Here is a 14,329-nt window from a genome sequence, read left to right on the forward strand (position 1 = left end):
CCCGCTAAGAGGAGATCTTGAAAGGCATAAAGAAAAGAAAACCAGAAGGGGATGAGGAAGGTATGTGTTGGGAAAAGTAGAAGAGGGCGGATGCACAGAGGTAGGGAGCTAGTGAGCGACACAAAGTACATGGGTGCCGAGTATCAGTCATTCCCACGGAGGTGGGGGTGGAGCCTAAGCCTGTTTTTTTTTTTTAAATACTCTGTATGAATATAATGCACCAATAAAAAATTTAAAAAATAAAATAAAATAATAAAAAAATACTCTTTAACTAGCTTTTCTTTTTTTCTTTCTTTTTTTCTTTCTTTTTTTTTTTTTGTGGTACTGGAGATAGAACCCAGGGGCATTCTACCTCCGAGCTACACCCTCAGCCCTATTTTTTATTCTTTATTTTGAAACAGGGTCTCACTGAGTTGCAAAGGGCCTCACTAAGTAGCTGAGGCTGTCCTCAAACCGTGATCCTTCTGCCTTAGCCTCCCAATGCTGGGATTACAAGCGTGCGCCCCCACGCCCGGCTAGCTTTTCATCTCTTCTCTTTCAAGTGCCCCTGTCTCGCCTTCCTGCTCAGTCTTTTCCTGGGTTTCAGAAGCAGGCACTCTTCTCTCCACCAACTGCATTCCTGCATTCTGTTACCCATAGGGTTGTTCCACTCCTGCTACCATGTTACAAAATATTGAGAATAAAATTCCTGAAAATGAGCGGATATGACTCACTGAAACCTTCCATTTATACACTGTACTAACTCATTCACTTATGCTTCCAGCAAATGTTTTATCTGTGTGTCTCTGATATGGGACCAGATAATCTAATGCTAACAACAGTATCAAAAGTATGAGATACTTAGAAACTTGACAACAGGGGAACACGTATCCTGAAAACAAGGAAACATGGGCAGAAGATTCCGACAAGACAAATCATTTGACAAAGAAGATATCTGTCTGGCAAATAAGTACATGAAAAGATGTTTGATATTATTAGTTAAGAAATTAAAAATAAAAAATGTGACACTACTCTATATTATGAGCATGGAAAAATTTTTAGAAGACCTGTTGACAAGAACATGGGGCGACTTCAACTTTAATACACCACCAGCAGGAATGGAACACGGTGCGACGACTTTGGCAAACAGATGGTTTCCTAAATCGCTAAACCAGATGTTCCACTCCTCGGTATTCACTGAGAAATCCAAAATCTATGCTCCCATAGACACTTACTTATAAGTGTTCATAGCAGCATTATTTATGAAAGCGTCAAACCAGAAATTATTCACATGTCGTCACTGGCATACTGATAAGAGAACTATGGCGCACCACACACTGCACCCACACTGCTCAATGGACAAGTCTGTCGGCGCGCTGCATTCTGGGGAGTCAAGTCCCTGGCCTACAGCAGGGCCCGCTGCCTCCATCACTGACCTCCACCTCCCCACGCTCCCTTCCTGCTCCTCCACTTCTGCTCCTGGAACGATTTCCCAAATCCTCCTTCAGCCAAGTCTCTCGGATCTGCTCCTCTGAAACCGTATATTCACAATTGTAGGGAAAGGTGAGTACATTTGGGGTAAATAAATATGAGAAAATATGTTGCACCCATTTTCAAATATTCATAAACAGTGACACAAGATTGTGTTCCAGATCATTTAAGATTTTCTTTATAGGGTCCAAAATGTTGATAACATCTATTTTGCATAGCATCTTATGTAAAATCATGCAATAAGTTCCATATAAAAGTAAAAAATGTTAAGAAAAATAATAAAAGTAAATGCGTATCTTACAACCTGGTAGAGTACCTTATCAAAAATACTTGCTGGTATTAGCCGGGCGTGGTGGCGCACGCTTGTAATCCCAGCACTTGGGAGGCTGAGATAGGAAAATTACACAGGTTCGAAGCCAGCCTCAGCTACTGAGTGAGGCTCTCAGCAACTTAGTGGGACCCTGTTTCCAAATAAAGTATAAAATAGGTCTGGGAGTATAGCCCAGAGGTAGAAAAGCCCCTGGGTTCCACCCACAGTACCACCAAAAAAAAAAAAAAAAAAAAAAAAAAAAAATATATATATATATATATATATATATATATATATATATATATATATATATATATATATATTTGCTGGTATGATTACAATGCACCAATAAAAAAAGAAAAAAAATACTTGCTGAATTAACATCATTGCAGGCAAACTTTCCAAACAAAATTAAGTCAAAAATATAGTATGCCAACTATATGTTCTTCTCTAACTTGCAAATGAATTCTATCATAATACAGTGATGCATCATTTAATTATAGGGATACTTTCTTTTTAAAAAAAAACTTTTTTTATTGGTGCACTGTAGTCATACATCTTAATGGGGTACAAGATGGCGGAGGCACACACGCACACATCCCTCATTCAGCCCTCCCCCAGTTCCCGCCCCAATCCCTCCCCCTCCCTCCTTCTCATTTTCGGCTCAGTGATTGACTGTGGGATGTTTGTGAATGTACATCACGTACATTAGGGAATTTCTCTTCCTCCCCCCATCACCCCCCGTTAGGCCTCCTTATTTCCTCATCTATGGTTTCTCTCCTTTCTTCTAGAGTTCCTCCTATGATCCAGTTTCTCCTTAGTTTTGCATATTAGGGAGAGCATCTATTTCCTACTTTTTGAGACTGACTACTCTCACTTAGCATAATGTTCTCCAGTTCCATCCATTTCCCTGTAAGTGACAGAAACTGTGCGGTACGTATACCCGGTGGAATTTACCCAGCCATACGGGGTGCTTTCTGAGCAGTGCATCATTAGGCATTTTTTCATTGTGCAAACACGTTGTCTGAGTGTACAGTACTTACACAAGCCTAGAGGGTATCGCCTACTGCACTACTGCACACTTATGCCGCCTCACTTCTATGCTACACACTTGTACTGAAGGAATTGTAATAACAATGTTTTTATGGACCAAAACATATCCAAACATACAAAAGGTACAGTCAACAATACTGTAGGTGAAAGGGCTACAGTTGTACGGGGCACCTACCATGGCTGAAGCGTGCGAGACTGGGCGTTGTTTTGAGTGAGTGAGTGGTAAGCAGTGTGAAGGCCAAGGACATTGCTGTACATGAGCAGACTTTGTAAAACCTCCGCACTTAGACTTCACAACATTTGTTTAATTTTTAATTCAATGAGCTAAACTTAGATTACCATAATTTTTACGTATACACTTTTTAATTAAAAAAAATTTTTTTTGCAAGGATAATTGGCTTAAAACGCAAACATAGTGTAGACCATGGGAATTTTCAGTTCCATTATAATCTCATAGGATCACAATTGTTGAATATGTACAATTCAACATTGGCCAAAACATCAGTATGCAATGCAAAACATTGTTATGTATGAATATACAATCAGGGCTTGTCCCAAGAACACAAGGATGGTTTGACATTAGAAGCCCATCAGAGGAGCAGGGTATGGTAGCACGCATCCCAGTCCTTGGGAGGCTGAAACAGAAGCATCAAAATCGCAGGTTCAAGGCTAACCTCAGGAACTTAGTGAGACCCTCAACAACCTAGCAAGATTCTGTTGCCAAAAAAGGGGGGCTTTTAAATGCTGGGGTAGAGCTCAAAAGTAGAATGCCCCTGGGTTTAAGCCCCAGGACAGAGAGAGAAGGGGGCAGGGGAAAGAGAGAGATAGAGGGAGAAAAGAAAGATGGGAGAGAGGAAGGGAGATTCATCAGAGTAATTCACTATATTAAAAAGTAATAATAAAGCCAGGCATGGTGGCACATGCTTGTAATCCCAGTACTTGGGAAGCTCAGACAGGAAGATCACTGGTTCGCGGCCAGCCTCAGTACTTAGTGAGGCCCTCTGCAACTTAGTGAGACCCTATTTCCAAATAAAGAACAAAAAATAGGGCTGGAGGTGTAGCTCGGAGGTAGAATGCCCCTGGGTTCCACCCCCAGTGCCGCCAAACAGAAAATAATAATAATAATAATAATAATAATAATAATAATAATAATAAGCCAAGTGTGGTGATGCACACTTATAATCCCAGTACTTGGGAGGCTGAGACAAGAGGATCACAAGTTCACGGCTAACCTCAGCTACTTAGTGAGGTCCTCCATGGCTTAGTAAGGCCCTGTTTCAAAAATAAAGAATAAAAATAGAGCTGGTGATAAGTGCCTTCTGGGCAAAGAACAGTTATTTCCATCTTTGTATAGCTTGGACCTAAGACTCTGCAAGCACATGGTAAGTCTTCAGGAAATGTCTCTTAAAGGAATGAACCCGTGAACAAGCATTAAATAGTGCCCTTGGATTATTTCAACTATCAGGCATAAAACATTAATAAATTGCATGGTGTACTCTAAAATTATATCTTCTAAAGAGTCCATTTGGGTCTAAACACCACCCTCCATCACAATCCACGCACACTGCAATCCTAAGTACTTACGGATACAGGGGGTTTGTGTTGGCCAGGTGGAGAGTGTGTGTTTTCACAGGTTCCACGGCTATTAACATATCTTGTTCCACAGCCATAGGAAGAACAGAATACCCACAGTAGTCTATGTGCTCTCCTAGAAAAAAAACAACATCGTTTATCATTGCTACCGTATAAAAAACAAACACATCCAAGTATGTTGACACAGAAAAAACTTAAGTATGAGTCAGGCTTTAACAGAAAAAAAAAAAATACCATATGAAGAGAGTTTTTCAGTGTTCTTTTCCCCTAGGTATTTAAGCCAGGAGCTTCTGCTAGCCATAAATGTACATTTCTGTTACTTGGACTTCTTTTAATCTTAGACCTTTTTCTTCGATTTCTAATTCATAATGATCTTTTTCTTTCTTTCTTTCTTTTTTTTTTTTTTTGTGGGTCTGGGGATGGAACCCAGAGGCATTCAACCGCCGAGCTACACCCCCAGCCCTATTTTTTATTCTTTATTTTGAAACAGGGTCTCCCTGAGTTGCAGAGGGCCTCGCTAAGTAGCTGAGGCTGTCCGCGAACCGTCAGCCTCCCAAATACTGGGATTACAAGCGTGCACCACCACGCCTGGCTAATTATTTTCAAAATTTATGTTCTTTCTCCATTGCTTTTGTATTAACATTTTAAATGTGAACAATTGAAGCTTTAAGTATACTCTCCCTTATATTAATGTCATTTGAGCTTCACACTCTTTCTTAATAAAGGTAAGGATTTTGCTTATCTTTGAGCCTAACCAAATGTCTAGCAATATATCAGCACTGATCAGGTGTAATGGGCTAGAGAGAGCTAGGGGAGAAAAAAGAAGGTAGAAAAAATATTTTTATACTTTTTGGGGTTTTTTGCTTTTTGTTTTTTGTTTGCAGGTCTGGGGATGGAACCCAGAGGCATTTGACCTCTGAGCTACACCGCCTGCCCAATTTTTTTTAATTAATTTATTTTTTTAATTGGTGCATTGTAGTCATATATCAATCACATTGGAGTACAAGACTTGAGAGGATATACAAGCACACATCATCCAATTAGCCCTCCTCCAGCCCCCATCCCATTCCCTCCCCCTCCCTCCATCCCACACTTCTTTGGTGATTTACTTTGATACATTTGTTTATGTACCTCCTGCGTTTTAAAGAGGCTCCGTCCTCCAGTATTACATACCCTCTGATTGATCACATTAGTTGCTTCACTATAGGGCCCTTTCTATATGTCAACCTCTTCCTGTTGCCCTTTTCCTCCTAGTTATTGCTGATTAAGAGAAGCGTCTGATTTATATTTTCTGCGATATTTCTCTGTGCATGCTGCATTGCAAGTACCAATCCCACTCTTGATGGTCCCAGTAGTGGCCTGGCTACTCAGTGGACTGATCCAGACCTCGCTGGCTCAAGCAGCGGCCTTGCCTCATGGGAGGCCCCAGTTCTGGTCTCGCTGGCCCCTGAACCGGTCTAACCCCTAAGCTGGCTTTGGTCCCGGCCTTGGAGGCCGCAGGAGTGAACTTGCCTCACGCCAGGCTCCGATGCTGGCCATTGGCCCCTGCACCGGTCTAACCCCTTGGCAGGATTCCAATCCCAGCCTCAGAGGCCCCAGCACCGGCCTAGCCTCATGGCAGGCTCCAATGCCGGCCTCGTTGGCCCCAGCACCGGCCTAACCCCTCGGCAGGCTCCGATCCCGGCCTCGGAGGCCCCAGCACTGGTCATGCCTCAAGGCAGGCTCCGATGCCGGCCTCGCTGGCCCCAGCACCGGCCTAACCCCTCGGCAGGCTCTTATCCTGGCCTCGGAGGCCCCAGTACCGGCCTTGCCTCACGGCAGGCTCCGATGCCAGCCTCGCTGGCTCCAGCCCCGGCCTAACCCCTCGGCAGGCTCTTATCCTGGCCTCGAGGCCCCAGTACCGGCTTTGCCTCACGTCAGGCTCCTATGCCGGCCTCACTGGCCCCAGCAGCGGCATAACCCCTCGGCAGGCTCCGATCCCGGCCTCGGAGGCCCCAGCACTGGTCATGCCTCACGGCAGGCTCCGATGCCAGCCTCGCTGGCCCCAGCACTGGCCTAACCCCTCGGCAGGCTCTTATCCTGGCCTCGGAGGCCCCAGTACCGGCCTTGCCTCAAAGCAGGCTCTGATGCCGGCCTCGCTGGCCCCAGCACCGGCCTAACCCCTCGGCAGGCTCTTATCCTGGCCTCGGAGGCCCCAGTACCGGCCTTGCCTCAAGGCAGGCTCCGATGCCGGCCTCACTGGCCCCAGCACCGGCCTAACCCCTTGGCCTGCCCAATTTTTTATTCTTTGTGTTTTTGAAACAAGGTCTCACTGAGTTGCAGAGTAGACTTTTAATGTATAAGCAAATACAGGAAACAAACTATTCTCCTTTTTATTTCAATTCCCCTATAAATCACCGGCAGAAGTTTTCTCCTGTTATGCCATAATGTTTTATTCCCATTACCATATAAGCTCAAGGTCATCATCCATAAGACTCAAGTACAAAATAACAAATTCAAGAAACATGCGCTAAGCAAGATCCTTTACTTCTCTGGCACATATTTTTATATCTGTTTGTTCCTCTGGCAGATATTAATCGAGTAGAAAACACAAAATTAATAGAAGACACTTTTTTGGGGGGTGATACTGGGGTTCCTGGAAGCCCTTCTACCTCCGGGCTACACTCCCAGACCTATTTTATATTTTTATTTGGAAACAGGGTCTCTTAAGCCAGCACGGCTGGCTTCGAACCTGTGCGATCCTCCTGTCTCTGCCTCCCAAGCGCGGGGATTACAAGCGTGCGCCACCACGCCCGGCAATAGAAGACACTTTTAACAGCATAATTAATATAGGGAACAAGTCTTGTTTCTACATTGAAACTCTCTTTAAGATGGGATAATGGAGATTTTTGTGGATGGCAATGCTAGATAGAGAGCAGGTTTTCAAAGTCATATTTCTCCCCAGTCACCTTCAAAAAGATGATGTGGACAAGCAGAAAACACATATTCAGATGTGCGGAGCTCTAGGGAAGCACTCGTCCCATCAGGAAAGGTTGTGGTATATGCAGCCTTCTGAAAATAATGATTACTCCCTTTGTTAAAACCGATTGTCTAAAAAGCCCTGGATAGGAGGGAGCAGACCCTGTTGGCAAGGAAGGTGACAAAACTATCATATCCTCACTATTTTAATAGAAATTATAATGATGCTCATAACAAAGACTGAAACTCACCCCCTGCACGAATTAACCATATTAGAATCACTTAAAACTGCTCCCCCATGCCCCGTGAAAACAGCCAGCAAACTTAGTAGAAAAAGAGTTATTTCTCAGGAAGCTCCTACCGCCCAAACCAAGTGAAGCGGGTCTTCTCCAAGGGTGTTGCTGCTCTGGGTCCTCCGATGTGGGGTGGGGGTCTCCTGTGCTGTATTCCCACGCCCTCTCCCATCCTCCTGAGGCTCAGCCACTGCTGGTCCTCCTATCCACTTCCACCTACGACCCTCGCAGACACTCTGCTCCCCACGGAAGATCTCTGCACCTGGCCCCCTCTGCTTCCCAGTTCAACAAACATCCTGCAGCCCCAAAGCACACAACCTAGTCCAAGGTCCAGCTTCCCAACCCCTTCACCTCAAGAGACCCCAACCTCCCTCCTTATGGAGCAATCAGTTCCTTCTATAGACCAGATGGTTTTAGACAAGTATCTAAAACCAGAACTCAAGCCGGGCGTGGTGGTGCACCCTTGTAATCCCCGTGCTTGGGAGGCAGAGACAGGAGGATCGCGCAGGTTCAAAGCCAGCCACGCGCGCTGGCTTAGGAGACCCTGTTTCCAAATAAAAATGTAAAAATAGGTCTGGGAGTGTAGCCCAGAGGTAGAAGGGCTTCCAGGAACCCCAGTACCAATAAATAAATAAATAAATAAATAAATAAATAAATAAATAAATAAATAAAACCAGAACTCACAGACATTTGAAACAGTGGTCAAAACAATAACTGCATGTGCGCAAAAATAAAAAGGCATTTTATTTCCTTTCCTCAGGAAGGTATGAGTTCCATGAAGGAGTAAGGCCTGTTTTAGTAGAAAATCCTATTACATAGGAAATACTACATAGAGCCGGGCGTGGTGGCGCACGCTTGTAATCCCCGCGCTTGGGAGGCTGAGACAGGAGGATCGCGCAGGTTCAAAGCCAGCCTCAGCTACAGAGTGAGGCTCCCAGCAACTTAGTGAGACCCTGTTTCCAAATAAAATATAAAATAGGTCTGGGAGTATAGCTCAGAAGTAGAAAGCCTCTGGGTTCCATCCCTAGTAGCACCAAAAAAAAAAAGGAAAGAAAAAAAGAAAATATTACATAGAAAATATTTTCATTCTTCCCACTCCCCTACCAAAAGAAACAAACAAAAATTAAAGGCCTGAAGCACTGGCTACAGGACTAGGTGACAGAGCATGCCCGATTTCTGTCCCTTGGACCTCAAGCAGGCCTTAGGTGCCACAGCCTTGGCAGACTCGAGGGCCAACAGGTGCTTCTGCACTGTGACGAGAGGATGCTCACGTTGATGGTGGTAAAAGAATTGAGAAACCTTGGTTTTGGAATAGCGCCAATACTATTTAAAACCTTGTAAGCAAAGATCGAAGTTCTTGTCTAGCACAAGTGAAATAAAATAGAGGTCACACGCATGCCACTGCTAAGATTATTTAGTCTTATTTTAAAGCAGCATAAAATGTTTTGTTTTTCTGCACAAGGACAAGCTCTCTACTAATGTTTCTCAAAAATAATTTTTATCTTCAGCTCTAGCCTCAGTTTAGAAGGCTTTCATTTATGTATCTTTCCCACGTCAGAGTCGAGGTAAAAGGAGAGTAGGACCGGAAGTCTGTGGAGTGGGAGAACTCTAAAAGCCAGGGATGCCGGGTGTGGGGGCTCATACTTGTAATCCCAGCACTTGGGAGGCTGAGACAGGAGGATTGCACAGGTTCGAAGGCAGCCTCAGCTACTTAGTTAGTGAGGCTCTCAGCAACTTAGTGAGACCCTCTTTTCTTTTCTTTTCTTTTCTTTTCTTTTCTTTTCTTTTCTTTTCTTTTGGTGGTACTGGGGTTCCTGGAAGCCCTTCTACCTCCGGGCTACACTCCCAGACCTATTTTTACATTTTTATTTGGAAATGGGGTCTCCTAAGCGAGCGCGCACGGCTGGCTTTGAACCTGCGCGATCCTCCTGTCTCTGCCTCCCAAGCGTGGGGATTACAAGCGTGCGCCACCACGCCCGGTGACACTGTTTTCAAATAAAATATAAAATAGGTCTTGGAGTGTAGCCTGGAGGTAAAACAAAACAAAACAAAGCAAAAACCCTGGGTTCCATCCCCAGTACAGTGCCACAAAAATAAATAAGCAAATAAAAGCCAGGGGCCGTGAGCACAGGTGTGGGATGATGGGCAGTGGTCTTCCCTCTGTCACTGGGATGTCCATCTTGGGCCGCTTGAAGGTTGCTAGATATGTACCCATTCAGCTAAGCTGGACACAGGCCAGTTCCATTGGAAAGGGCTTCTGGGCTCCTTCGTAGGCCTGGCTGGTAAAACCTCCAGAGCAGACGTGAACAACCAAAACCATACTTTTCAAAGCAAGGAATTATGAGGTTTCTAAGTATCCTCTAACCCAATGAGTCAATGGAAGCCATCAAAATTACTTGCCAGAGTTTAAATTTTTAACCGGTGGCACAGAAAACGTTTTCATCCTAGCCAGGGGTAGTGGCTCATGCTTCTAATCACAGTACTTGGGAGGCTGAGATAGGAGAATGAAAGGTTCTCAGCCAGCCTCAGCAAATTGGTGAGGCCCTGAGCAACCAAGTGCGGCGCTGTTTCCATAAAGGAAGTAAAATCAGCCTGGGGGTATAACTTGGAAGTAGAATGCCTCTGAGTTCCATTACCAGTACCAAAAAAATCCATATTTCATGAGAACAATATTAACTATTATTTTTAAAATTTATATTAAATTAATATAAATTTTAAAAATGAACGGAGCCGGGTGTGTGGCACACGCTTGCACTCCCAGTACTTGGGAGGCTGAAACAGGAGGATCACCAGTTCTCAGCCAGCCTCAACAACTCATGAGTCCCTCCGCAACTTAGTGAGACCCTGTTTTTCAAAATAAAGAATAAAATATGGCTGGGGGAATAGCTCAGCGGTAGAATGTCCCTGGGTTCCATCTCTAGTACTGCCAAAAAAAAAAAAAATGAATGGACAAAATCAGCATTAATAACATGGATTAGGAAAGATGAACGTAAAGAATGTTCCATATGTAAAAGTGAAATATTCTATTTTAGAAAAAAATTAACAAGAAATATATTAACAAAAATTTGGATCTTACTAAAAGATGAGTGAAAAAAATTAACAGAAGAAATACTTGAAATACCTATTATGTTGACTCTTCCTGGTGCTCGAACATAAAACTTGGGATTGGATCCAAACTTAGAGTTAAACATCTTCTTTAGCTTCAGCAATCTGAAAAAAAAAGAAAGAGTAAAATATTTCAAGAGCTCACCTAAAGGACTGGGGAGACAGGCCAGTAATACCGCATGTGCAAACCCTGGGATTGATCCTTGGCACCACAAAGAAAAAGAAAACCCCTAAGATGCACACCCACATGTGCACACCCATGGCTGCACACACATCGTGTGTCTTCCACTACTAATTATTCCAAAAAATAAAAATAAGCAGGCAAATTCTTTTAGGGACACACTACCTTAAAAATCCCAAGGCAAGCCGGGTGTGGTGGCGCACCCCGCACTTAGGAGGCGGAGACAGGAAGATCGCACAGGTTCAAAGCCAGCCATGCTGGTTTAAGAGACCCTGTTTCCAAATAAAAAAGTATAAAAATAGGTCTGGGAGTGTAGCCCAGGGGTAGAAGGGTTTCCAGGAACCCCAGTACCACCACCAAAAAAAAAAAAAAAAAATATCCCAGGACAAGCCAGGCATGTTGGCGCACACTTGTAGTCCCCCATGCTTGGGAGTCTGAGACAGGAAGATCGTAAGTTTGCAGCCAGCCTCAGCAACTTAGTGAGACCCTGTTTTGAAATAAAAAACAAAAAATAGGGCTGGTGGTGTAGCTCAGAGGTAGAATGCCCCTGGGTTTAATCCCCAGTACCACACCAAAGAAAATTAAAATAAAAAAAAAATCCCAGGACAGTCAGTATTGTTACTTCCTAAATAACATGACTATCATTAGCACACTGAAGAATTTTAAAACTAAGACCAATGTGCATATAGGAAAAAGCTATGTCCTTCAATTATGCAGAATGTAACTGTCATTTTTCAATGATATTTGAGGAGTAATCACTTTATACTAAGAGAAGTAACAAAGACACTATGTGGGTTTCCTAAGGCTGCGGTAAACAGGGTGCCTCACAGTTCCGCACACCAAGTCTGAAGTCTGCTCGGCCGGGCTGTGAACCTTGACCCAGCAGAGGAGAACCCTTGCTGCCTCTTCGGACCTTCATGGCAGCTTTCCATCCTTGGCCTTGCCCGCCTGTCCCTGCATCTCGCCCATCTCTGTCCCTGTCATCCCATGGCATCCTGCCTGTGTATCTCTACCTACCTGTGCCTCTGCTCTTCCTGCTTAAAGAATACCAGTCATATCAGATGAGGGCCCACCCTGATGATTACCTCATTTTAATAGGATGCTAGCCCAAATAAAGGCACACTCTAAGGTTCTAAGTAGATAGGAATCTGGGAGGGTACAACATTGAACCCAAGTGCAAGGAGTCAAATGAAAAGCAGACTGAAGACCAGGATAACACACACCTGTTATCCCAGTATGTGGGAGACTGAGACAGCAGGGTCACGGGTTCAAGGGCAGCCTCAGTAAGTAGCAAGACTTCATTAACCTAGTGAGGCCCTGTTTCCTAATAAGAAATAAAATTGGGCTGGGGGTACAGCCTGAAGGTAGAATGCCTCTGGGCTCAATCCCCAGTATCAAAAGAAGAAGACGAAGATGAAGGAGGAGGAAGAAGAAGAAGAAGAAGAAGAAGAAGAAGAGGAGGAGGAGGAGGAGGAGGAGGAGGAGGAGGAGGAGGAGGAGGAGGAGGAGGAAGGGAAAAGAAGAAAAGGAAAGGAAAGAAAACCTGGTGGCAAATACCTGTAATCCCAGTACTTGAGATTCGATCCCCAGTACACACACACACACACACACACACACACACACACACACACACACCCCTACCAGCAAACAAAAAAAAGTGGAGTCAGACTACTGACATTCTAATTTATTTGGGTAGACCTATGCAAAGTTGTCTCATGATTTTAATTTCTTTTAATATTATTTCCTTCTTGTCATTTTTATTTTGTATATTTTATCTTTAACCCCTACTTTCTTAGTACACTAGCTGGTAGTTGTTTATTTGTTTGTCTAAAATGTGAGGTTTTTAATTTATTCATTAGGTCTATTATTTTTCTACTTCACATATAATTATTTCTGCTTTTATCTTTTTTTGTGTTTTTTTTTTTTGTTTACTTTGCTGGATTTTTTTCCTAGTTTATGGAACTAAGGATTTAGTTTTTTTGTTGTCATTCTTTAATTTTTTATTGTAAAAGTATTTAGAACTGTGGATTTTTGTGGTCTGGTTAAAATGTACCCCATTTATTTTGATAGGCAGTACTCCCCTCTTCCCCCACCTTGGTTCTGGGGATGAGCTCAGGGGTGCTCTACCATCGAGCTACACCCCTTTCAATCCCAAGTACTATAATTACTATAATAAATAAATAAATAGGAACTGGTAGTGTAGCTCAGTGATAAAGTACCCTTAAATTCAATCCCCAGATCTGTGAAAGAACAAAAGAAAGAAAGGTTGCCTGGCGTGGTGGTGCATGCCTGTAATCTCAGTACTGAGGGGCTGAGACGGGAGAATGACAAGTTCAAGGCCAGCCTCAGCAACTTAGGCCCTCTGAAACTTAGTGAGACCTTATTTCAAAACAAAAGCTAAAATAGGCCTGGGGTGTCACTCATGCTAAAGTTCCATGTCATTGCCGGGCGTGGTGGCGCACGCCTGTAATCCCCGCGCTTGGGAGGCTGAGACAGGAGGATGGCACAGGTTCGAAGCCAGCCTCAGCTACTTAGTGAGACCCTGTTTCCAAATAAAATATAAAAAAGGTCTGGGAATATAGCCTGGAGATAGAAAGCCTCTGGGTTCCACCCCCAGTACCACCAAAAAGTAAAAAATAAATAAAAAATAAAGTTCCATGTCATCCAACCAAAACTAAGTTGCTTATCTGGCTTTCTGAGAGATCGGCAGAAGGAGGCTAGCCAAATTCCCAAACAGATTCATTTTAACCAGCATGATAAGCAAGTTCTCCTTTAAAAGAGTTTGTTTCTTCATGATTAGATCCAGGATCAAGTACCCTGAAACTTAATGTCAACCAACCTGTTTTTTGTATTATGCTGTTTCCTTGTTCCTGGCTCAAGCAACCTATAAAAACTGAGTGCTCTGCCACGCTCAATGTAGCACCTATTTTTCAAAGACAGACCAATCCATCAATTATAAATACAATAAGCTGGGCGTAGTGGCGCATGCCTGGAATACCAGTACTTGGGAGGCTGAAACAGGAGAATCACAGGTTCTCAAACAGCCTCAGCTTAGTAAGGCCCTCCGCAACTTAGTGAAATCCAGTTTGAAAATAAGGAGTAAATAAGAAAAGAAAATTACAGATCAATATCTTTGATGAACATACATGCAAAAATTCTTAACAAAATACTAGCTATACACATTCAAAACCATATCAAAAGAATGGTACACCACAACCCAGAAAAATCAAGGCTGGTTCAACATATGCAAATTAATATATATTATTCAACCACATAAATAGAACTGAGAACAAAAACCACATGATCATATCAACAGATGCTGAGAAAGCATTTGACAAAATCTAATAGCCATTCATGTTAAAAATA

General features: G+C 43.3%; 1 protein-coding gene across 1 annotated transcript in view; it reads right to left on the reverse strand.

The window, feature by feature from the left end:
• The window catches only part of GALK2 (galactokinase 2), a gene marked incomplete at both ends in the record, with an annotated part of 111,725 nt that overhangs the window by 95,416 nt on the left and 1,980 nt on the right, over positions 1–14,329 (reverse strand). The window contains 2 exons of the mRNA XM_080707019.1: positions 4,418–4,541; positions 10,799–10,887. Of these exons, the coding sequence (XP_080563145.1) occupies positions 4,418–4,541; positions 10,799–10,887 (213 nt within the window). The remainder of the gene's footprint in view (positions 1–4,417; positions 4,542–10,798; positions 10,888–14,329) is intronic.

Source organism: Muscardinus avellanarius (assembly GCF_963383645.1).
Source record: "Muscardinus avellanarius genome assembly, chromosome: 12".
NCBI classification, from domain to species: Eukaryota; Metazoa; Chordata; class Mammalia; order Rodentia; family Gliridae; genus Muscardinus; species Muscardinus avellanarius.